At 43.7% G+C, this 23,982-nt stretch overlaps 1 protein-coding gene across 1 annotated transcript; it reads right to left on the reverse strand.

Annotated features, from left to right (window-relative positions):
- Positions 1–1,313: 1,313 nt before the first annotated feature.
- LOC141257592 (thrombomodulin-like) lies at positions 1,314–8,421 on the reverse strand. The gene has a single exon (XM_073672279.1). The coding sequence runs from the start codon at positions 8,387–8,389 to the stop codon at positions 6,599–6,601; it is 1,791 nt and encodes a 596-aa protein (XP_073528380.1). The 5' UTR covers positions 8,390–8,421; the 3' UTR covers positions 1,314–6,598.
- Between the last annotated feature and the right edge of the window lie 15,561 nt (positions 8,422–23,982).

A 23,982-nucleotide genomic window follows, 5' to 3' on the forward strand; every position in this document is an offset into this window, starting at 1 on the left:
TGGTAAAATTGTGCCCTAGAATATATTTATGCCCTGTGCAAGTGCCCTAGAAAATAGTGTCCACATTTTGCCTCTAGAAAGTATTAATGCCCCATGTGCATCTTTGACGGTCACAGTACAATAACAATAATGCTTCTTACAAGACGCGCATTTTGTGGCCAAAATTCTTTGTGTGCTTGAGTACAAAATTGGGCACAAATAGAGGTAGGGACAGTATAGATGTCTGGGGACACAATATTAAAAATCCTTACACCACAGATTAGTAATACAGCAAAATTGACTATGTGTGTGAATTGTAATATAATCTAATTAGTGATGATCGAGTATGTTTCATTAACCCTTTCCAGTGAGCTCGCCCAGTATTTTGGCGTGCTTGGAATTTCATTTAATGTTGCCGCGCCTGCAAGTGTCGCGACTGTTAGACTAAATCTAATATAAAAAACACTTACCGTATCTTTTAGACTTTAAGATGCACTTTTTCCCCTTAAATTTGGGAGGGAAATAGAGGTGCGCCTTATAGACCAAATGTAGCTTACCGAGATGGGGGGACAGCGGTGGAAGGAGTCGGATGATACTGCGGCCGTTGGGCTGGGAGTAGGGCGTGTTCGGAGGTGCGACACTATGGGGCTATGCTGTGAGCCCAGGCTGGTCCTCGATGCTGAAAGTCCCATCCCAGGCTGGTAGAAAGGTAGAAGGTGGTGTACAGTGGACTCGACGGTGGGGGGGCTCCATCGACATTTTGAGAAAGCCTGGAGCCCCCACACTTGCATAGGTCTCCAGGAAAATGGCTGCTGGAGGCGGCACATGCGCAGATTGAGATCTCAGCACTGAGATCTCATCTCCCGAGATCTCAATCTGCGCAAGCGCGCTTCCAGCGGCCATTTTCCCGGAGACCGCCGCATTGAAACCATGGAAGTGCAGGGTCTCCAGGTTTCCACAAAATGTTTGCGGAGCCCCTGCACCGCCGAGCTCCTCCGAATACCACCGAATACCCTTCTACCAGCCTGAGATGGGACTCGCAGCATCACCCCACAGTGTCGCACCTCCAGTAACCTCGCTCCATCACTGCCGCGGCCCCCCCACTGGTAAGCTGAATTTGAACTGTAAGACAGACCCTTATTTGACGCATTAAATTTTTATCCCTATTTTCCTCCTGAAAATGTGGGGTGCATCTTGTGGTCTGAAAAATATAGTAAATAAAAGGGAAAATATGTTTTCTACCTAGTCGATTACTCTTTATCATAAATGTATACATCACACAGATATCTGACAACCAAGGTTAAAAAATTATTTCTTTTTTTTAATTAAAAGCATTTTTACACACATTTCACAAGAGCCTGTTTCATCTACACCCTCCTCACATATATACGTAGCTGTACAAATATTACAAATCATTATTCACACAGGGACAGCAATATAAAAACATTGATCCCAATATGTAATAAAAACAAATCAGCAAATAAACATAAATGCAGCGAAATCACATGAATGTATAAAAAAACAAATACTAAAACATTAAAAAGCTATTAAATGGATTGTGTGGTTTTATTGAGAGAGCTAAATAGTTGTAGGAAATATTTCTGGGAGCTAAGAGCACAAATCTCTCTGCTGTTTTACAATGATTTACTTTGACTGTTGTCCTGGATGTTTTTTAGTCATTTGCCATTTAAAAAGGTCTAAGACGCACACATTTGTGTTTGCAAAAGGGGAAAAAAAATTAAATGCCCCAACAACAGCCAAGCATCACACACAATTTGCACTACTGACACAATGATAAATCAGCCCATTGTGCCGCATACTGTACCGTATATGCAATGCATCACAGGGACACTAGATTCAATGATTACATCCGTAGCTAATAGAGACATAGCTATAGGGGCTACACAAATAACAGTGGCTAGAAATATACATGTTGATGACGCACAGCCCTACTAGCCACGTAGAATTCCAAGAAGGTGCCGCAGTGGTGCAGTGATTTATTCTATGTGTGCATTAAAGCGAACCTGTCAACTGATTCATGCTGCCCGAACCAAAAGCAGCATGAATCAGGGTCTGGCTTTGTTATTGCAGCCATGCATGCTTCACCCGAAACGCTGTGGCATTTCAGAGAAAACATACCATGAAATGGCTGCTGGGGACCATGCAACTAGAATGACTAGTGCAAAAGGCAGGTTCTCAGCTGCTTCTCCCTGCCCTGTTCTTCTTCACATACAGTTCTCTTCATAAACACACACATAGGGAGAGACAAAACCTGTCAGTCTAGAAGAACAGGGCATAGAGACACTGCCTGGACTCGCCTCTTGGACTAGTCATCCTAGGACAAGTAGTTAAGGCAGCATGAATGGGTAACTACAGTATATAGACTATGGAAAATGTATACAGCTAGTCAACATTAGATACTACTTCATCTGAAGTCGTTGGGGATGGATGGATGGATGGCCCTGGTTTCTGCACCAGAGCCCAGGACATCCAAACTCCATTTCCAACTGGGAACACGTTTTCTTTGTTATATTTTTAAGCAACAAACTATAATGTGCATGTGAGAATTCAAGGAGATCTAATTCAAGTGTTGCGCTGATAAATTATAGGTGCAAACAGTTGTGGCTTATTAAAGAGTTTTTTACTTTTTGGAAAGTGGACCCCAAACAGTCTTTTATTTACCTAAAATAACAAACAAAGCAGGTACTCACCCCCCGAGTGTATATTGGAACACAAAAAATACTGAGAAAAAAAGGCAAATTGGACACATCATTTCACACAAAACCCAAAAATGGGCACCTTTCCAAAATTGTGGGTAAACAACTTTGTTTTAAGCATGTGATTCTCATTCAAACTCACCTGTGGCAAATAACAGATGTGAGCAATATAAAAATCACACCTGAAACCAGATAAATAGGGGAGAAGTTGACACAATCTTTGCATTGTTTGTCTGTGTGTGCCACACTAAGCATGGAGAACAGCAAGAGGAGAAGAGAACTGTCTGAGGACTTCAGAACCAAAATTATTGAAAAATATCAACAATTTCAAGGTTACATGTCCATCTCCAGATATCTTTCTGTTCCTTTGTTCACAGTGCGCAACATAATAAAGAAGTTTACAACCCACGGCACTGTAGCTAATCTCTCTGGACGTGGATGGCAGAGAAGCATTGGTGAAAAGTTGCAACGCAGAATAGTCCAGATGGTGGATAAGCAACCCCAATCAAGTTCCAAAGAAATTCAAGCTGTCCTGCAGGCTCAGGGTGCATCAGTGTCAGCACGAACTATCCGTTGACATATCAATTCAATAAAATGCTATGGCATGAGACCTAGTAGGACTCCACAACTGACACAGAGACATAAAAAACTAGACTGCAGTTTGCCAAAATGGATGTGAGTAAGCCAAAATCATTTTGGGAACAGATGAGACCAATATAGAGCTTTTTAGTAAAGCACATCATTCTGTTTACCAAAAAAAGGAATGAGGCCTATAAAGAAAAGAATACAGTACCTACAGACAAATATGGTGGAGGTTCAAAGATGTTTTGGGGTTGTTTTGCTGTCTCTGCACTAGGTGCCTTGACTGTGTGCAAGGCATCATGAAATCTGAATATTACAAAAAGATTTTGGGTCGCAATGTAGTGCCCAGTGTGAGAAAGCTGAGTTTGTGTCCTAAATCATGAGTCTTTCAGCAGGACAATGTCCCCAAACATACTTAAAGAAGCACTCAGAAATGGATGGAAACAAAGCACTGGAGAGTTCTGAAGTGACCAGCAATGAGTCCAGATCTAAATCCCATTGAACACCTGTAGAGAGATCTTAAAATTGCTGTTGGGTGAGAGCACCCTTCAAATATCAGAGACCTGAAGCTGTTTGCAAAAGAAGAGTGGTCCATAATTCCAGTTGGGAGATGTAAGAAGCTTTTTGATGGTCATAGGAAGCGATTGATTGCAGTTATTTATTCCAAAGGGTATGGAGCCAAATATTAAGTTGAGGGTGGCAACAATTTTGTCTGGCCCATTTCTGGGGTTTTGTGTGAAAATATGTCCAATTTGCCTTTTTTTCTCCTTTTTGTGTTGTTCCAATACACACAAAGGAAATAAACATGTGTATAACAAAACATGTGTAAGGCTGTGTGCCCACGATGCATTTTTTAGGCATTTCCGCAGCGGCAAAAACGCTGCAGAAACGCTTAAAAAACGCATGGTAGAAAGTCTGCCATGTTCCCCAATGATAATCCGCATGTGTTGTGCACATGCTGCGGAAATTTCCGCTGCGGATTATCATTGCGGAAAAAAACGCAGCACTACCAATTATTTTGCGGAAGCGCTGCGTTTTTGCCGCCATTGACTTGCATTGGAACGCATGGATTCCGCATCACTGTATATGTAGATGCGCATTCCATGCGTTCCAATGTGCGGATGGTACCCGGGTGTGGAGGACAGGAGACTCTCCTCCTGACCTGGGTACCATAGAAACTGTAAAAAAAAGAATAAAATAAAAAATAAATGTTATACTTACCTTCTGACGGCCCCCACTGCGCTCGTCCTCCCATGTCGGCAGATCGCGGTGGACTGAAGGACTTGCGCTGACGTCATAGTCATGTGACGGGTCACGCGATGCTGACGTCGGCAGGTCCTTCAATGTACCGTGATCTGCCGGTAGCCAGGACGGAGCGAAGCAAGACTCCGGGGGCCATCAGAAGGTAAGTATAGATTTATTTTTTTATTTTTAAACATACTTTTACGGTCACACTATATAAATCCATGCCGGTTGCATGGATTTATATAGTGTGACCAAGTTGACAATCACTTTCTAAGCGATGCTAAAATCGCTTGGAAAGCGCTTGTCAACCTGCATGCGGAAATGCATGTGAAGAACGCTTCACTTCCGGCTTGTCCCTGGCAGGAAAAACGCATATACAATCCGCATGTACAATCCGCATGTGTTTTTTCTGCCAGGGGAGATGCAGAAATGCTCAGGAAAAAATCCGGAGCATTTCTGCATCGTGGGCACATAGCCTAATTGCAAAAATTTTCTGGGAGAAGCACTTCATTTTCTGGAACAATTTCAAGGGTGCCAACACGCAGTTATGACTGTATAGATATATTAGAACATTGGGGTCCACTTTCTTTAAAGTGGAAAATCCCTTTAAGGATTGAATTAATCACATGCACGATTTAAGAAAAGTAAATGAGTAATTCAAGACTCTAAATAGATAAAATGTTTTCGGAATGCAGAATAGAACTAATTTCGCTGCAAAATATTGTACAAAATAAACAATGAACATAGTAGTCAGCTGTATGCAGTCCTACAAGCAGTCATAAAAGACAGATTTTTGTGTTCCTCATACATTGCTAAAGTAGAATATGCCATAAATATCACTGCACAAATATATGCAAATTAGACTTATATTTTACTAAAGAATCACAAAGACATGCACACAGAGCAGCAGGGGGAATCCTAGTATCCAAAATTTAGTCTTTAGTGGGAATCTATAGTCAGGTTTTTGCCACCCAATCTGAGAGCAGCATAATGTATTGACAGAGACCCCGATTCCAGCAATGTGTCACTTACTGGACTGCTTGTTATAGTTTTGATAGAATCAGTTTTATCTTCAGGAGATAGGACTAGAGCACTAGGAAATCTGCTGCCACGTAGTCCTCCATATTCATTAGCTATGTGTAACCCCTCCTCCACCATTGACTGGTAGCTTTCTGCCTATGCACAGTGTACACAGAAAGCTGCCAATCAGTGGTGTGGGTGGCGTTATACATAGCTCAGCATTTGGAGAACTGATAGACCTACAGCAGAACAGAGATAACAGGGCTGCTTGCAAGCTCTATAAGTGATACATGGTTGGAATCAGGTTGTCTCCTTCCCTACATCATGTTGTTCTCAGATTGTGGAGCAAAAACCTGGTGAAATATGTACTTTAAAGGACCTTACCCTTACAAGAAACTCCATTTGCAGGCATGTGTTTTGAAGTGTTTGCCCTTCATCAGTGTAAAAGATCTCTCCATTCAAAATTTGCCATTCAAGGCTATGTTCACACACGTTGTGTTTTTTGTGCTGCAAATCTGCTGCAAACTTTTCTCTGGCAGGAAAACAGCGGCGTAAAAAACACAGGTTTTGTTGCTGCGTTTTTGCTGTGCTTTTTTGACCACCCATTACTTCCTATGGGTGAAAAAACGCAGCAAATACGCAGCAAAAACACAGGTGCGTTTTCTACTGCAGAAACACTGAAAGAAGTGACATGCTCTATTTTCCAAATACGCAAGCAAGGCAGAAAATACGCAGCAAACAAAAAGCAACATGTGTGAACAGAGAATTCTGGTTTCTCATAGACTTTGCTGGTACTGCTAGATACAGCCGAAAATTTGCATAAAAATCTGCTGCTTTATCCAAGCATTTTACCTCCAAGGAAGAATTTAGCAATTTTAAAAAGTGCATATTTAAGGCATACAAAATACATTTTTATTTCCATCTTTCCCCAATACCTCCTATTTCTAGTGTTAATGATAGTCATGACCTTTTGTAAAGGAAAGACATTGTGCCCAATGGAGGATCATATACATATACCGTAAGTAGTCTTCATTCTATCTCTTTGATTTAAAACACTAAAGTCGCCATTGTGGTTCCATAATTATTTTCTTCAGTACGACATCCTTGTCAGCGTTTTTATAGTTATAATCCAAATCATGCTGGTATATGTAGTGCTTTCTCATCCTGTGAGACAACATTACTATTAAGACAATTAACATAGATAATAATCCACTGCAGAAACCCCACATTATAATAGGTTGTAGGCTATAGATATCTGCGGGTCTACTGGTAGGTGCTGGTGTGTCCACAATTATTTCTGAAGGTGCTCTAGTTGGTTGAATGCATTCACCATTGTCCATAATATAGCCTTCAGGGCAGGTACTGATAGGTGGTGGTGTGTCCAAATTTATTACATTACAAACTTTTACGGCTTTGTCCGTTTGCTCCAATATGTAGCCTTGGGGGCACATGCATCCATTGTTCTTAGAACAGTCAGCCCTGCAGCTAGATGTGTTGCAGAGCCAATTGCATTTATTCCGATTAGTCTCATCAATGGTGAAACCTTCATTACATACACATCGATGACCCCCTGGATAACTTTCGCAGGTATGTTCACACATATGATTGTCACACTCATCGATGATGTGACAATGTGTCACACAGTTATCTTCACTATCACAAATTGCAGTACCCATCTCAAAACCAGGTTTGCAGTCACATGAAAAACCTCCAACTGTATTTTTGCATATTTTATGTTTTTCAAGTTCACAGCGGTTAGGGATATCAGCACATTCATCAATATCTTCACATGTTTTGCCATCAGCTGCTGGCATATAGCCCCCAGGACACTTATGGTGTGACCCTTCTGGATCTGGGACAGGTTGTTTGTCGCAAGGACTGGGGTCACAAGGTTTGGTGCAGCCCCTCTGATCAGATTTAAGCTCTGATCCTGAAGGACACTTGCACTCTGCAATGCCAAATTCTTCTTTACATTCATGTTCACAGCCCCCATTCTCAATCAGACAGTTCCAGGCACCGGGGGTCTCACTGCTCCAAACCACAGTCTCATCATCTTTCTCTTCACAAGACAGTGTGGTAATGGCTGGGTCTGTGGAGATGTCTACTTTGGTGCCAGGTGGCCACCTAGTGCCAGGTGGCCACTCAGTGCCCTCACTATGAGGCATTCCAAGGGTAAAGTGGCTATAAGTGACACTGTGGAAGGAAAGTAAGACAACAGAAGAACAGAGTGAAGAGTAACTTATCTCACACAAGAAGCCATCAGCCTTGGAGTCACAATTAGTCTCTTCCCAGGTCCCATTTTTGCGCACAGTGACACAGAAGGCTCCACACTTCTGCTCATCATTCCTCCAGTTGGTATAATCGGTGTCATTGTCACCTGTCACCCAGGTAAAGCCCCTCAGATCCTGCTGCAGGTCTGTACATTTGGTTCTGTGCTCCAGACCGATCCAGACACTGGTGTCTTCTCTGTGCGCCCTGGCCATAAACTTAGCGATGGCACCAGCCTGCACCGAGTTCTTCACGGTCATTAGGTCTCCATTCTTCTCTTTGCAGGCTCCTCTTGCCTTTACAAAGCGCTTACTGATCCAAGAGATCGCATAGCAGGTACGATCCGTGCAGTGGAACTCCGCTCCTGGTTCCTCCTGTGGCGCCACATGTGTCAGCTGCGCCAGTATGAGCGCACTCCAGGTAAAGCAGAGCAGCAGCATCGGGGCGGACAGGACAGGTCCGTGGGCAGCTCCGCTCGTGGGATTCCTGTGAAACACATTTGTACCAAGTTTTATAGGCTCCAGCGGTGAATAAGGAAGGAAGTGCCTGGAAGGAAGGGCTGGAGCCACTCGGGACATTTTTGTGCTGGTAACACTTTCTGATTACAGTATGACAAAGTGGCCGGGACACGGAGGAGTCATCATCATATATTGGTAATATTCACCTCTGCAAATCCTCACACTTATCACCCCTCATAAACATGGTGCACAAGGTGAATGAGCACCTGGTGATTAGTGACAATAGGCTTCTGCTTTCTAGGTTTCATGTATTGATTGCATATGTAATGGCTGCTAATTATTAAAGGGGTTGTCTATTAAAAACAAGTTATCCACAGGCTAGATGATTACTTATTAATTAAGTGGGAATCCTACTGATGTGACCACTACCAATTGGCAAAACATGGCACTTTTTATCTCTAGAATGGAGCAACAGTGCACACACTCAAACGCCGCTCCATTCATTCTCTATGGGGCCACTGAACACTGCTCTCGGCTTTTCCCAGCAACCCAAACGGAGAGGCGGTCGAGTAAAACGTGCCCATTGGGGATAAAAAATCCCCGTTCTGCAAATATATGTAAATCGGAGTGGTGCGACCCCTACCGATCAATAAATTATCACCAGAGAACTCCTTTAACTGCCTGTATTTCATTTTTAAGACAATATTCTACATGTGCAGAAAGGATGAGGATTATCAATGTTACACGCATGCCGCTACATTCCGATAGGGGCAAGACAGGTTACATGAATTCTTCGGAATCCTGGGGGAACCGTTACTCAGGGCGACCATAGACCATGTGCTGCAGCTTCTCTCAGGCATGCAGGGGTATTTACCCTCAGGAACAGACACGTGGGTTGTTTCACTTGCTGACCAGACACACTTGACAAGAGTCCTCATAAATGGTAGAACAGTAGCATTTAATAAGAAGCCGCACAGCCAGTGCAAGTTAAGTCTTATGAGCAACAGGCTCCAGTGACAAACAGCACAGTTTCTTTAGCAGTACAGCAGTTCACAGTCTTCCCAGTAGTACAGGACATCACAGTTCTAATGCAAATGCACATTAATGAACACAGCATTCTTTACAGCACAGTGAGATGGAGGAGGGGGATAGGGTTTGCTGAGGGAGATGATCCCTGTGACCCCATTTCTTCCAGTCCTTATCTTTATGCCTGACAATACTCTGCACTGCTAGTTCAGGAACTTTACCTGACCTGTGCTTAGCTTCACTCCTCACTTGAATCCTTTTCACTTGCAGGGGCCTTCTGTGAGATACAGAACACACACACCACGTTTCACTTCGGCTCCAGCCAGACAGTAAACAACTTCCCCACAATCCCCCAGGGGCTCTGCTAAAACACTCCCCTTCTCCTGTGGCTGTGTTAACCCCTCTAGTTGCTGGATGCTTTTAAAGCACCTGCGCTACTTCTGCATGTCACACTCTGCAAAAGCACTATTTATTATTATTATTATTATTATTATTTATTATTATAGTGCCATTTATTCCATGGCGCTTTACATGTGAAAAAGGGGGTATAATACAAGAACAATTTCAATAATCTTGAACACAATGTGACAGCGACTGGTACAGGCGGAGCGAGGACCCTGCCTGCGAGGGCTCACTACTTCTGCATGTCACATTAACCCTTGCAAATTGCAGTGTTAGAGCTCATTCATGTTAGGGCTAGGTTCATATCTGCAGTATAGAAGTTATTTAAATCAATAGGATCTGTCTGCTGCTCATGTAATGGATGTGTTTCTGCCTTAATGTCCATTGTCTCGGTCTTAACATGTAAAATTGAAAATAAGAAGGAAAAGGTGGCACTCACCGTCCCTTAAAAACTCCTTCATGGTGCAGAAGACTAAAATGGAGAAATTGAACATGTAATGGATTACGGCCGTTTCATGTCTTCCTGCACTTCAATGTTTAGGGATCTTCAAGGACCCGTTGAAGCACAGGAACACGCAACATGGCAGCCATCCATTACGTGTTCAATTTCTCCTGCAACCATGTTTTAATCTTTTACACCATAAAGGAGTTTTTAACGGATGGTGAGTGCCACCTTTTCCTTCTCATTTTCAATTTTACAATTGACTGACATTCCAGTGTAGCACCTGCGTTTCCTGTTGTTTGGTGGACTTATACATTTGTGATTGACAGGATATTAAAATGGACACATGAGGCCAGACTCTCTTGCCTGAACTGTTCTTGACACGACATAGGAGCAGAAGAACAAGAATTTTTGGAATATAATGGACACCAATATTGTTTAATAAACCCCACTGACTTTATTAGGGTCCATCAGATTTCTTTCATGATGCTTGTAATTTTTTGGCAGAATCTTTGATGGAGAATCAGATTCCAATTCGAATGTGAATGGAGCCTAATTTTGCAAAAGTATAATAAAAAATGAAACAAACACACATGTGAACAAACTATAAACATTCATTTTAGAACCCATTCACTTCTGTGGGACAAAAACAGCACCAATATGGGCCTATAGGAACATGTTGAACATTGAATGTATGTCTTTGGAGTGTGAGAGCAAACAGAAGAACCCAGAGGAAACCCACACAAACACGGAGAACATGCAAACTTCAATGCAAACACAGAGAGAATATACAAACTTCAATGCAACAATGCTGCACATAATTATCAGTGTATCTATAAAATGTAACTTTTATTCGGCTAATTGGAGCCTTAAAACAAACAGCCTGACAGAATTCTGTGCGTGATACTCTACATGGAATCATTGTGAACTGTGTAGACCTGATTGGAGTACAGAATTGCTCAAATGCAGTTCAGCCTGAAAACACCAACTAAATCATAGAATCACCATATGCAAAAAAAAAATTATTCACAGAGTTCCCCTAACATGTTTGTTTTTCCCTTGAAAAAGCCAAGAAGGCAGCGAAACATGTTGGTACATCAATATGCACAGTAAAGGGAGATAGCAACAAAATGTTGAGTTTGTTTAGGTTTGTAAAATGTAGGGTGCTGGCAGTGTTGAATGCATCTGTGTTGTGAAGTTGGAGGTAGAAGGCGTCTTCATGGTGGTCTGGGCCAGGTGGTAAAGATGGTAAAATTAAACGACTTAAGTGAGAGATCACGTACTCCACTTAACTGTATTGCGATCACTCATACAGTCTTCACGACCCCTGTGTAAACTGTAATCCACGTCTGTATGGCCACTGTATGGTGGTAATATTGTTCTAGGTTTTGGTATTTTCGTTTTTTCAGTAACAGCATGGCCATCTGCTGAGGTGCTCTTTGTGGTGCTTCCAATCATAGGTGGATTATAATGAGGGCAATCTGGGCTACCGCCCGGTGCCCGTGCCTCCGACGGAGCCCTTGGCCAGATTGCCCTCATTATAATGTTTTCGGCAGAGGCAGGAGGACCGACTGTGCCTCAGATGCCGGACGGCCGCATCACAGGGAGGCAGACACACCCCCAGCACGCTGTGTGCTGTGTCTCTAGAGCTGATGTCATACAGCGGCGCCTGGAGCTCATCATCCTGCCGGAGAGGAGCTCCTGCATCAGACTTCAGTGAATGGCGGTAATGCGGTAAGTATGAGGTCTGGGGAGGATGTCTGGAGTGAGGAGGGGGCTGCAGGATGCTGCTCCCCTCCTGATGAGTGCACACAGAATTCCATACTGTCAGGTCAGCAGTCGCTCTGCTGGGGCTCAGTGTGACCTATTGCAGGGGTCTGACCTTTGCTGCAGATCAGGTCACTCTGGGTCATCGGCTCCAGCATCACCAGATCTGCAGGAAAATTCAGAGTCCTGCAATAAATCACAGTGAGCCCCATCAGAGCATCCACAGACATCGCATATAGGATCCCACACTGACTGATCAACCCTGAACCTACAGGACATCACATACTATACTGCTCCATATATAATATGTGAGGTCCTGTAGACAGGTGTGATCAGTACAGTGTATATCCCTGTACATAATATATCACATCCATCCAGTATACAGATTACTGTATGGTATACTGTGGTACAGACGTCAGATGGGATATAACAATGTGTATAGTATATAACATCTGATGTCTGTATCACAGTATATCGTACTAGCTATTGAACTCGTTCTACACCCGGGTGGCAAGCTTTTTTATCGGTATATGATCCCCCATCCTGGCCCCCTATCCTGGTGTATGCTCCCCCACCCTGGTCCCCCATCCTGGTATCTGCTCCCCAATCCTGGTATATACTCCTCCATCCTGGTATATCCTCCTCCATCCTGGTATATGCTCCCCTATCCTGGTATATGCTCCCCCACCCTGCTCCCCCATCCTGGTATCTGCTCCCCAATCCTGGTATATACTCCTCCATTATGGTATATGCTACCCAATCCTGGTCTCCTACCCTGGTATATGCTCCCCCATCCTGGTCTCCTATCCTGGTATATGCCCCCCCATCCTGGTATGTGCTTCCCCATCCGGGTCCCCCATTCTAGTATATGCTTCCCCATCCTGGTCCCCCATCCTGGTACATTCTCCCCTATCCTGGTCCATGCCTCCCCCCCATCCTGGGATATGCTCACCCATCCTGGTCCTTGCCCCCCCCATCCTGGTCCCCCATCCTGGTATATGCTCCCCCATCCTGGTCCCCTATCATGGTATATGCCCCCCCCCCCATCCTGGTCCATGCTCCCCCCCTCATCCTGGTCCATGCTCCCCAATCCTGGTATATGCTTCCCAGTCCTGTTCCCCCATCCTGATATGTGCTCCCCCATCCATAAGTAAATAGAAAAACACTCCTACTTGCCTTTCCACCACTCCACTGTAGCGCATCACCTGCGTTATTTTACTAAAATGGCACCTGAATCGGCGCCCACGCATATCGCGATAACCGGTTTCATTTTAATGAATACAATTGTGCAGAGTGTATTCAACAAAATGGTGCCAGAGTACACGCATGCATATACCACGCTGTCCATTTTGTTGAAGACACTGTGCATATTTGTCTTCACTAAAATAGCGCTGAAAATCGCGCTATGCGCAGGCGCTGATCTGGGCGCCACACTCCTCCCCTGGCCTCTCCAGAGATGACAGGACCGAACAGGTATGTGTTTATGGTTCCAGAGATCGCGGTATGCATTCAGTGCCTTTGCATACCGCAATCTCCGGCGCCCCACTCCTCATCCTTGTCTGGGATCTGGATGTGTCTTTCTGTCTGCGGCCAGACTGTGCAGGCATTGTGCTTGTGTAGTCTATAGAGGCTTCGGACAGAAGGACACATCCCTGATTATACTATAGATACCAGTCATGTATTGTCATATAGACTGTACAGGGCCATACCTAGGGAAATCAGGGGGGGCATGTGACCGGGGTACAGACATCAGGGGGGCGCCTTCGGGCCACCTCATGCAGTGGTCAGAGGTGTCTCCCAGGCAGCTGCATTTTGCATTCGACCATTCTCTGAGCTGGCTGTGGAACTGACAGTTGATCAGAGAAGGGAGCTATGTACGGGCTCATACTATATACAGGGGGCTATGCGGGGGCTCATACTGTATATAGGGAGCTATGCGGGGGCTCATACTTTACATAGGGAGCTATGCGGGGGGCTCATACTGTATCTAGGGAGCTATGTGGGGGCTCATACTGTATCTCGGGAGCTATGTGGGGGCTCATACTGTATCTAGGAGGCTATGTGGGGGCTCATACTGTATCTAGGGGGATGTCAGCATACTTAATTCTGCTCAATATTAAGTCATACAATTAATAGAATTATTTTTATTATTTTGTTAATATTATTAATATTGAGCAGAATTAATTTCAGCCTATTGGTTCGGCCTGTACAATAGTCACAGTCTCTCATGTGGCCCCTTGGAAAAATTAATCTCCCACCCTGCTCTATTATGTATAGCGCTATGTTATGTATAGGGCTGTACATAATGGAAAAAAAAATCCATCATTTTCCGTCTACAGATGTGACCAAAGCATGTGTGTTACTCACATAACCTATCACATGATCTATCAAAGGGGATCATGTGACATGTCACGTGATAAATCTGGTACCTGGGGGTGGGCCCACGCCTTCTAAACTGCCCGAGGCCCTGACTACTCTTAATCCACCCCTACTTCCAATCACTATAACTAAAGGGAATCTGTCAGCAGGTTGTGCTATGTAATCTGAGAGCAGCACATAGAAGGAGCTGAGAGCTTTATTCCAGTGATGTGTCACTTACTGCGTTGTGTGTTACTGTGTCAATACAATTGGTGCTTTATCAACCGGAGAATATCACTACAGGACTAGGTGCCTTGTGCCTTCTAGTAAACTGCTTGTGTACCCTGCCCCATCACTGATTGGCAGCCTTCTGTCAATACACATGGTACATAGAAAATTGACAATAAGTGCTGTGGGTGGGTTATACATCAGAGATCTGCTAGAGCTGCAGCAGAGAAAATAAATATTGTTTCAAAACTGCACCATGCTGACCAGCAAGTGATACATTGCTGCAATCAGGGTCTCAGCCCCTACTGCAGGCTGCTCTCAGATTACATAACAAAAACCTGGTGATAGATTCCCTTTAAGATGAACCTCTGTAGTTACAAACAAGCATTACCTGGCTTCAGTTAATGACTCCAATGTATTTTCTCCCACTTGTGCTGCTGAGCACTTAACTGTGCCATACATATGGTTATAAAAGGCATCTATGTTGTACAGATCCATAATACAACCACATATAGCCTGATATGGTCTTGTGCTATGCCTCTGAGTGCAAGTTATTTTACTGGAGATTTATTTTCAATGGAAAAAAATAATGCTCCAATGCATACTATAATACAGAGATATTTTTCCCTAGTGTACTCTGCCTTACAGTCCCTAGACTCTCCTTTTGCCTCAGTTCATTGTGCATGAGACAAATGAGAAAATAAGAATTGCACAAATCAATGTGACACTTCATTAAATAAATTATCACTTTTGCGGCAATGGTCCCTTAACCCCTTAGGTGCTGCAATCAAGTCAATAGTAATACTAAAATTAGCCACACATTATATGACATTATTTCTAGGAAGGTGATCATGTGGTATCAGGAATATTATACACAGAGACCCATTTACCAGCTGCCGGTTTGGCACCTGTATAGTTAAGTGAGATTTTGTGACAATATACACCAATGGTACTGGACATGTAGAATAGTGAAGTAGTAGTAGCAGGTATAGAGTAGTAAGAGTAGTAGTAGTAGTGGTATGAGTAGAAGTAGTACTAGTAGACAGAAAAGGGCCCCTGCGCAAGAACAACATAGGGACCCAAAAGCTCCTAAAAATTCAAAATTGCACATGCTTTGGAGGTAGAAATGGGCCCCATTACCTCCTGGGCACCAGTGATATGTCCACCTCTGCTAGTAATAGTAGTGGAAGGAGTAGTAATAGTGGTATGAGTGGAAGTAGTAATAGTAATAGTAGTGGAAGGAGTAGTAGTAGTGGTAGGAATAGTAGTAATAGTGGTAGTGGCAGGGATGGTAGTAGTTGTAGTAATAGTGGTAGGAGTAGTAGGAGTAGTAGAAGTAGTATTAGAATAGTGTGTAGTAACAGCGTGTGACTGTTGTTGATCTACAGCTCTTCCTAATCTGTTTGCCAGTTTTCATGCCAGAAAGGAAAGAAAAATGGAAAAAGTGCATATTGCTACAGGAGAACTTTTGCTTTGAGGCCAAATCTTTTCTGTGCTATGGAAAATTCCAAGGCTGATTATAGACGTTATGCTCATTTCTTGTCTACATTACAAAACATGATAACCCCGCTGGACGTGTGACTGTTTTGTACTGTAGAAAGAGTTTATTATACTTAGCACCCCTTAATATTTTGAGTCTCTATTTCAGAACTTTTCAACATTGCCTGATGTTTAAGCATAAATTAACAACTTTCTTTTTTTTTTATTAGGGAGAACTGGTATGAATTAAAAATGGCAACCAATCAGATGACAAGTTTCCGAAATATTTGAGCTGAAATCTCATTGGCTGCTATAGGTAATTAGTCAACTTTTCTTCTACACTAAGTTCCAAGTTCCCTGAGTCAACTGGCAGTACAGGAATGCCCGGCTTTACTAATTTCCCAGTTATGTGGGTTGACTTATTAGGTAGCTAGTTTCACTAAAGAGATATTTTCTTTTGTTCTGTGAAATGATGTGCAAACTTTTTCCCATTGAGTATTGTCGGAAATACCAGGGCAGTGGGGTACTCGGTGTCCGGGCCTATAGATGCTGGGGGGGAATTTGTCACAGTGGCTGGCCCGGTCCGTGGCCCAGGGCGGTCAACAAAAAGGGGATAGTTTATATGGGATTTGTAGTTTGATCGTGACGCCACCTGTGGTTTCTGGTAATTTGTACCAGCGCTGCTGCAGACCTCTGAGGTAGTTGATAAGCAGCTAGGATGGAACAGCTCCCCACAGGTGGAGCGGGCCTCAGGGCAGTGTAGAGTTCGATGGTGGGTGGTGATTCTGGGGCTTGTAGTGCATTCGGGATGGCGCAGCTGAAATAACTGACGGAGGCAGTGGAGTGCAGTCATCCGAGTTTTATTCACAGTTCTTGTTCAAGGTTCTCAGGTACACTGTACGGGTGTCCGCCTCCACGTCGCACTGCGTCTACCAGTCCAGGGGTTCAGCACTTTTCTCAGAAATATATGGAGTGCTTGACGGAACCCCGCGTTCTTTATGTTCCTTACTAGACCGACTTCTCACGCTGGGTCTTCTCCCTCCTGCCCTGCGCTTCCCCACACTCAGTCCCGATTGGGTGCTCTGAAGTCCCTCTGGGCAACCTGGAGTTCCCGGACCTACTTGACCTTTACAGTGACTAGGGTGAGACTGTGGCAACTGCACCATGGAAGTGCAAAAGCCTCCGGTTTTTCCAGCCGAGACCTGGAGTAACACGGCTGGTCCAGGGGCCTGTCCCCTTCTTGCGGCCTGATCCCACTGACGCCAGGCAGATTCGCGGCATACGGGTGCCGTCCTGCACTCACCGTACCCTCTGGGATCCCTTATGTAAAATGGAGCCTTTCTCCTCTGCTCCCCTCCTGGGCCTCTATCACTAGGCCCCACTTGTGGAGCAGAGCTCCTGAAGAGACTCTGCTCCCCTTTCTACTCACTGACTGTTCTCCACTAACTGACCTGCCACCCTAAGATGGCTTCCCTTTATATACCTCCTGTAAAAGTACTCGCCTAAACTGCTTCCTCCACCCACACCCACTACAGGTTCCCCCTACCTTTGGTTCCCCCCACTCCAGCCAGGGACAGGGCTCAGCAGAAACTCAGTGCATCTTGCCCTTCCAGCCAGCCTGGAGTAGTGTAGTGTTGAATGTGGGTGTTGGGGTTCCGGGCAGCACTCTCTCCTTACCTGAGAGAAGGAGACACCACACGTCTGGGTGAGGTGCAGTACCTCTGTGGCGACTGAACCCTCAGGGGCGCCACACACTCCATATACAACTTGTCTCCTTTAAGGAGAGCATCCCCCTCCCCAAAGCTATTTTAAAGATGCCTCCTTTAGCCAGCCAAATCTAATGAGCTTTTGTACTGATGAGGGGAAAAAACCCTGAAACAGCTGTCTGTGCGGATGAATTTCTGGCTTAAAGGGGTTGTTTTGCTCTACTAGGAAAACCCCTTTTTAATCTGAATGTTTGGCCCCTGTTAAAATAAAAACACATATACTTATCTCCCGTGCTGGCACCGTTCCAGCGGTGTCGGCATTCGCGTTTCCGGGGTTCACATGAGGTTGTTATGTCACATGAGCCCTGCACCCAATCAGCAATGGTGTTACTGTCACCAGGGCCGGCTCCAGGTTTTCATGAACCCCGGGCGAAAGAGTCTCAGTGGACTCCTTTAACATATGCCACAATTCATGATGCATAGATACGCAGCCTGTCCCCTCATCCTTCACATATGCAGACATGCACACATATACAGTACGCAGACGTACACACACACAGACAGACAGTACACAGATATGCACACACAGTACTCAGACATGCACACACACAGTACGCAGACATGAACACACACAGTACGCAGACTTCCACACACACAGTAGGCAGACATGCACACATACACGGTGCGCAGACACGCACACACACAGTACGCAGACATACACACACAGTACGCCGATATACACACGCACACACACCATGCAGACATGCACACGCACATGGTACGCAGACATACACACACGGTACATAGACATGCACACACACGGTACACAGACATGCACACACACAGTATGCAGACATGCGCACACACACATAACACACCGACATGCACACACATGCATAGTACGCGGACATGCACTCACACAAGGTGTGCAAAAATGCACACACACTGTGCACAGACATGCACAAACACACAGTGCGCAGACATGCATGCACACTTCCAGTATGCAGACATGCATATACACACAGCAGACGCAAACATGCGCACACACACAACGTAAGCAAACATGCACACACACAGTACACAGATATGCACACACCCACACGGTGCGCAGACATGTGCGCACACACAGTACGCAGACATGTGCGCACACATACAGTACGCAGACATTCATACACACACAGAGAATGGAAACATGCATACACACAGCATACACAAACATGCACAGACACAGTACGCAGACATGCATGCACGCACGGTATGCAGATATGCATACACAGAGTACGCAAACATGCACACACACAGTACGCAGACATGCACACACACAGTACGCAGATATGCACACACACAGTACGCAGACATGTACACACACAGTACGCAGACAGGCACACACACACAGTACGAAGACATGCACACACACACAGTACGAAGACATGTACAGACATGCACACATACACACACATGCACACATACAATATGCAGACACGCACATACACAAATACGTACACATACAGGCAGACGTACATATTTGAACACAACTACTAAGAAACAGATATAAAACAGACATAAATATATATACACAGTCATACACACTGACACACACACAGATATTCACATCATACATGCACACACACACAGACACATGAGAAATATTTTTAATATGGGTATTGGTGAAGCCGGCAACAAGCCTTGCTCACCTGCCCCCAGGCCTTTCTCAGGTCCAGCTCCTCTAGCATGTGGTTGTGCAGGGCCGCTGGAGTGTGTTTGATGGCCGTCACAGTCACAGACATGGCCCTGGACCATCAGGGGGCCCACTCGCCGTAAGGGCCCAGCCCGCTCCCACAGCATCTGTGCAGGGCCACTGGCGTTGTTTGATTGCCGTCACTTTAAAAGACATGGTCGTGTGCAGTGCGCTCTGCTGCTGTGTCTGCTAGTAATGACGCGGCAGGGGCAACACACAGGCAAAATTAAAGGCACAGCCATAATGTGCACTGCGCACGACCATGTCTGGTAAAGTGATGGATCAAACAACGCCAGCGGTCGTGCACAGAAGGTGGCACTCAGTCACACCTCAAATTAGTGGCTGTGCCAGGGTACTGCAGATAAGCTCCTATTCAGAGGGTAGGAGCTGATATACAGTAGTAGGGAGTGTCCACTAAACGGAGTACTAAGTGGTGGTATTCCGTTCTGTACATTGTTTACATCCAGCTGCTGGCGTAGCTGGCTACAGTTGATGGGTGGGATGCCAGATGTGGGACCCCACCAATCTGATATTGATCACTTACAGTATATTAACAATAGATAATCAATATTATAATAGTTGAAAACCCCTTTAATGCTTTCCTATAGACAATGTGAGTTCACCTGGTCAATATGTCACAGTAGAAGTCTGTGATCTTCCACCTAAAATGTGTTTTAATAGCAATAATGGTTAAAGGGATTATTATCAGAAAATTACCTAATGTTTAAAAAAATACATGTAACACAGAAATTTCATGTAAAGTGTTGGCAATATTTTTTCATTATGATCTGTATATAAAAAAATATATTAGTCTTGCAATTTTTACACTGGCCAACAGGAAGTTAATGTCTAAAGAAGCCCCAGTGGCCAGTGTGACAATTGCATAAATAGTATTTTTTATTTTTAATTACTAGAGATGAGCGAACCCAAACTTAAAAGTTCGGGGTTCGTACCAGATAGTTAGTGCCCGGTGCTAAATTCAGAACCTGGACTTCTCCCAGAAGTCTGTTGCACTGTTTGGAGTTCCGGGAGAAGTCTGTTGCCAACAGAGAGAGAGAGTTTTTTGAGCTCCAAAGTTCGGGTCGTAATTGTTTTCAATGAGGTTCATGTTCGAGTTCTGGTACAGCTCTGGTACCCAAACAGAACTTTGGAATAAAGTTTGGATCGTGTACCAGAACCTGAAATTACAAAGGGTCCTCTCATCCCTGTTAATTATTTATTCGTTTCACAAATAAATAAAATAAAAATGACCAAAAATGTAAAATTATATTTTTAAAACAAAAACCTGATTTAAGCAATAGGTCACCTTTTGATGATGGCTTCCATTTTACCCACTGAGGAAGTCACGTTTGTGAAGATACGCATGGTACTAGTTAATCACCCATTATTCTCCTCCATTTAGTTATCTTTGTGTACTTTTAAAATGTTTTTAATGATGTTTCTGCATCACATGAATTATTTGTATTGATTTATCTAATAAACTATATTAATTATTATTATTTAGTGTGCTTTACCTATTTTATATAGCTATCTTTTTCTTTTTCCTGTGTTATACTCCCTTTAACATCTGTTTTTTTTTCTGCATTTCACAGTATACATACATATAGAATAGAAGTATGAATGCATCATTTTTAGTTAATGACATAAGAATTGTGACATAAAGAATAATGTAATACACGTTCATCGTTAGTCATTGTGCTTACAAGCGTTGCCCGGGCTGTCAGCAGAGATAATATACATTATCTATGCCTGTGGTTACGAAGCGTTGGCAACTGAATCACAACAGTGATAACACAAGTGTGACGTCACTTCTGCCATCTGTAATGACGGGGTAGGGATAGAATGAGAAAAAGAGCTAAATAAGAAAATGTGTAATAATCTAATACCAATCATGTTTCAACCAATGAATGACCATGCCAGTCTTATATTCTACTATAAGTGAATTAGAGCTCTCTTCTCAGCATCCTGATGTGTCCTAAGGTTTCTAGCCCTTCAAGGACAGATTGTCCATTCTATACATATGTGGCAAAGTGACCACATTACACTCCTTCTATGCCATGGTGTGCTTCTATCATGCCTTGCATTTCTCCTTCACGTTGAATTTCCATGTGCACTGGAAAACATATCATGAGGGATACATATGATCTTGTAACTTGCATAGAAGTAAATGGAGAAAACCTCCTGCATGTGTGACTACATTTTATTTTATTTTCCACCTGGATGCAGTGGATGGAGGCAACATTATAAGATGGAAAATATATTTGGGGGACCCATGTTCTCCACAGAGGTGCGACCATCATCTATAAGACATTTATAAATAAACTATCCTTTTTATGTATAACCCCTTAAGGCTATGTGCCCATGATGCAGAAATGAAGCAGAATATTTCTGCAGCATTTCTGCATCTCCCTGGCAGAAAAAACGCATGCAGATTGTGCATGCGTTTTTCCTGCAGAATACATGCGGAATACATGCGGATTCACATGCGTTTCCGCATGCAGATTGACAAGCGCTTTCCAGGCGATAGCATCACTTGGAAAGTGCTTGACAACTAGGTCACACTATATAAATCCATGCAAACAGCATGGATTTATATAGTGTGACCGTAAAAATAAAAAAAATAAAGCTATACTCACCCCCGATGCCCCGGCGTGTGCTGCAGCGCTCGTTCCTGTCTGGTTCCCAGCTGCCGACATATCGCGAGACACAGCGGTGAAGGGCCTGCGGTCACATGACTGTGACGTAACCGAAGGTCCTTCAGCGCTGCCGGCATGCCGAGAGAAGCCGTTGGACAGGTGAATATAAACTTTATTTTTTATTTTATTCTTTTTTTCACAGGTACAATGGTACCCAGGTCTGGATGAGAGTCTTCTCTCCTCCAGAACTGGGTACCATCCGCACATAGAGACGCATAGAATCTGCTTGTACAAATGTACAGACGCGCATTCTATGCGTCTCAATGCAAGTCAATGGCGGCGCTTCCGCTGCGCTTCCGCAAAATTAATGAACATGCTGCGGATTTATGAGCGCTGCAGAAACGCTGCGGAAAAATCCGCAGCATGTGCATTGACATTGCGGAATGCCATTGGGGACCATGGGGTGCGGATTACCATGCGTTTTTGATGCGTTTCCGCTGCGAAAATTCCGCAGCATAAACGCATGAAAAACGCATCGTGTGCACGCAGCCTGTGGAGTAAATCACATTGACAATTTTAAAAAAAGTCTTGATTAAAGGGGGTGGCTAAGAATAGACATAATATGTGCTAAAGTTACTTAAAGCATATCTATCATTTTTTTGTTATCATATTGATTTATTTTTTAACACTGTATATTATTCACTTTTACATGTGCTGCCAATCAGTGGGGGTTCATGTCCTGAGACCCCCACCGATCACTCAAAAAATAGTTTTGAAGTGCACTGCTCAGGAGCTTAAAGTGCTCAGTTCCAGTTTACAGCACAAACAGGGTGGTGCATGGGCTCAATAAAAAAAATCTATGGATCTGTATATTAATCTGTGCACGAGCTCATAGACTATCGATTAAGTCTATACACCGTTGTGTACATGCACTGCATCCAAGAGCTGAGCATTGTAGCAGAGCAATTTTTTGAGCTGTTCTCAGGACCCAGACCCCCATCGATCAGCAGCACATTTATACATGTTTTGCAGCAAGTTTTGCTTAGTAACCATCCTCTTACATATAATATAGCACATTAGGTTTTGCTCCGGTCATTTATTATCAGGTCATTTTTTTTAACATATCAGAGCTATATTTTTCCATGTACAACATGGCTGATAAGGTTATGTAGAGATCCCTACTTGAGCCTATTGTCTTATACAGGGAAAATACGACTTTGTAACAGGAAATACGCCCATTGTAAGTTGATAGCAATGCACATGTTCAGAATTTTTTTGGGATCTAGTGTTAATAAAATAGAATAAAGATTTGCGCTGCCCTAGATTCGCATGAAAATAGAGTAACAAAGACGGATTTCTGAGTTTCGGCCCTCAAATGTCTTTGATCACAAAGGATCTAATACTGAAAAGTACATTAACAAAAAAATCCAAACTGCTTGGGAGATTGTTTCCATTCTTTGGTCATTATCGATATAATCTTTATAATAGATAAAAAAGGAAATTCTAGCATTTCGAAAGACGCTGACCTACGCCTTGACTTTGCTGCACTCTTAGATATGTATGGCATTTATATAAATATCTGAGATACAGATGTTTGACATTTAAATCTTGAGAATGGGGCCCCATATCATGCCGCTGTGAGTGGGTCTCAGCTCTTTTAGCTCTCTCCATTCACTTCTGGGGGAGTTACGGAAATACTAACTGAGCAGCCGTGAAATGGGACTGTCTGAGAAGGGAATACACCTTCAAGATTCTGTTATAGATTTTTTTTGGTATTATAGGTGTGAAAGTGTTCAAGATTAACAAAACTGTGTATATTAAAGGGAACCTGTCATGTAAAGAAAACATTTTTAGGCTATGTGCACATGTTGACTTTTTTACCTCAGAATTTGTAATCCAAAACCAAGAGTGGGTAAAAAATGCTGAAGTGG

Source organism: Phyllobates terribilis, unplaced genomic scaffold (genome assembly GCF_046119375.1).
Source record: "Phyllobates terribilis strain yellow unplaced genomic scaffold, ASM4611937v1 Scaffold_3__8_contigs__length_932513732, whole genome shotgun sequence".
Lineage (NCBI taxonomy): Eukaryota > Metazoa > Chordata > Amphibia > Anura > Dendrobatidae > Phyllobates > Phyllobates terribilis.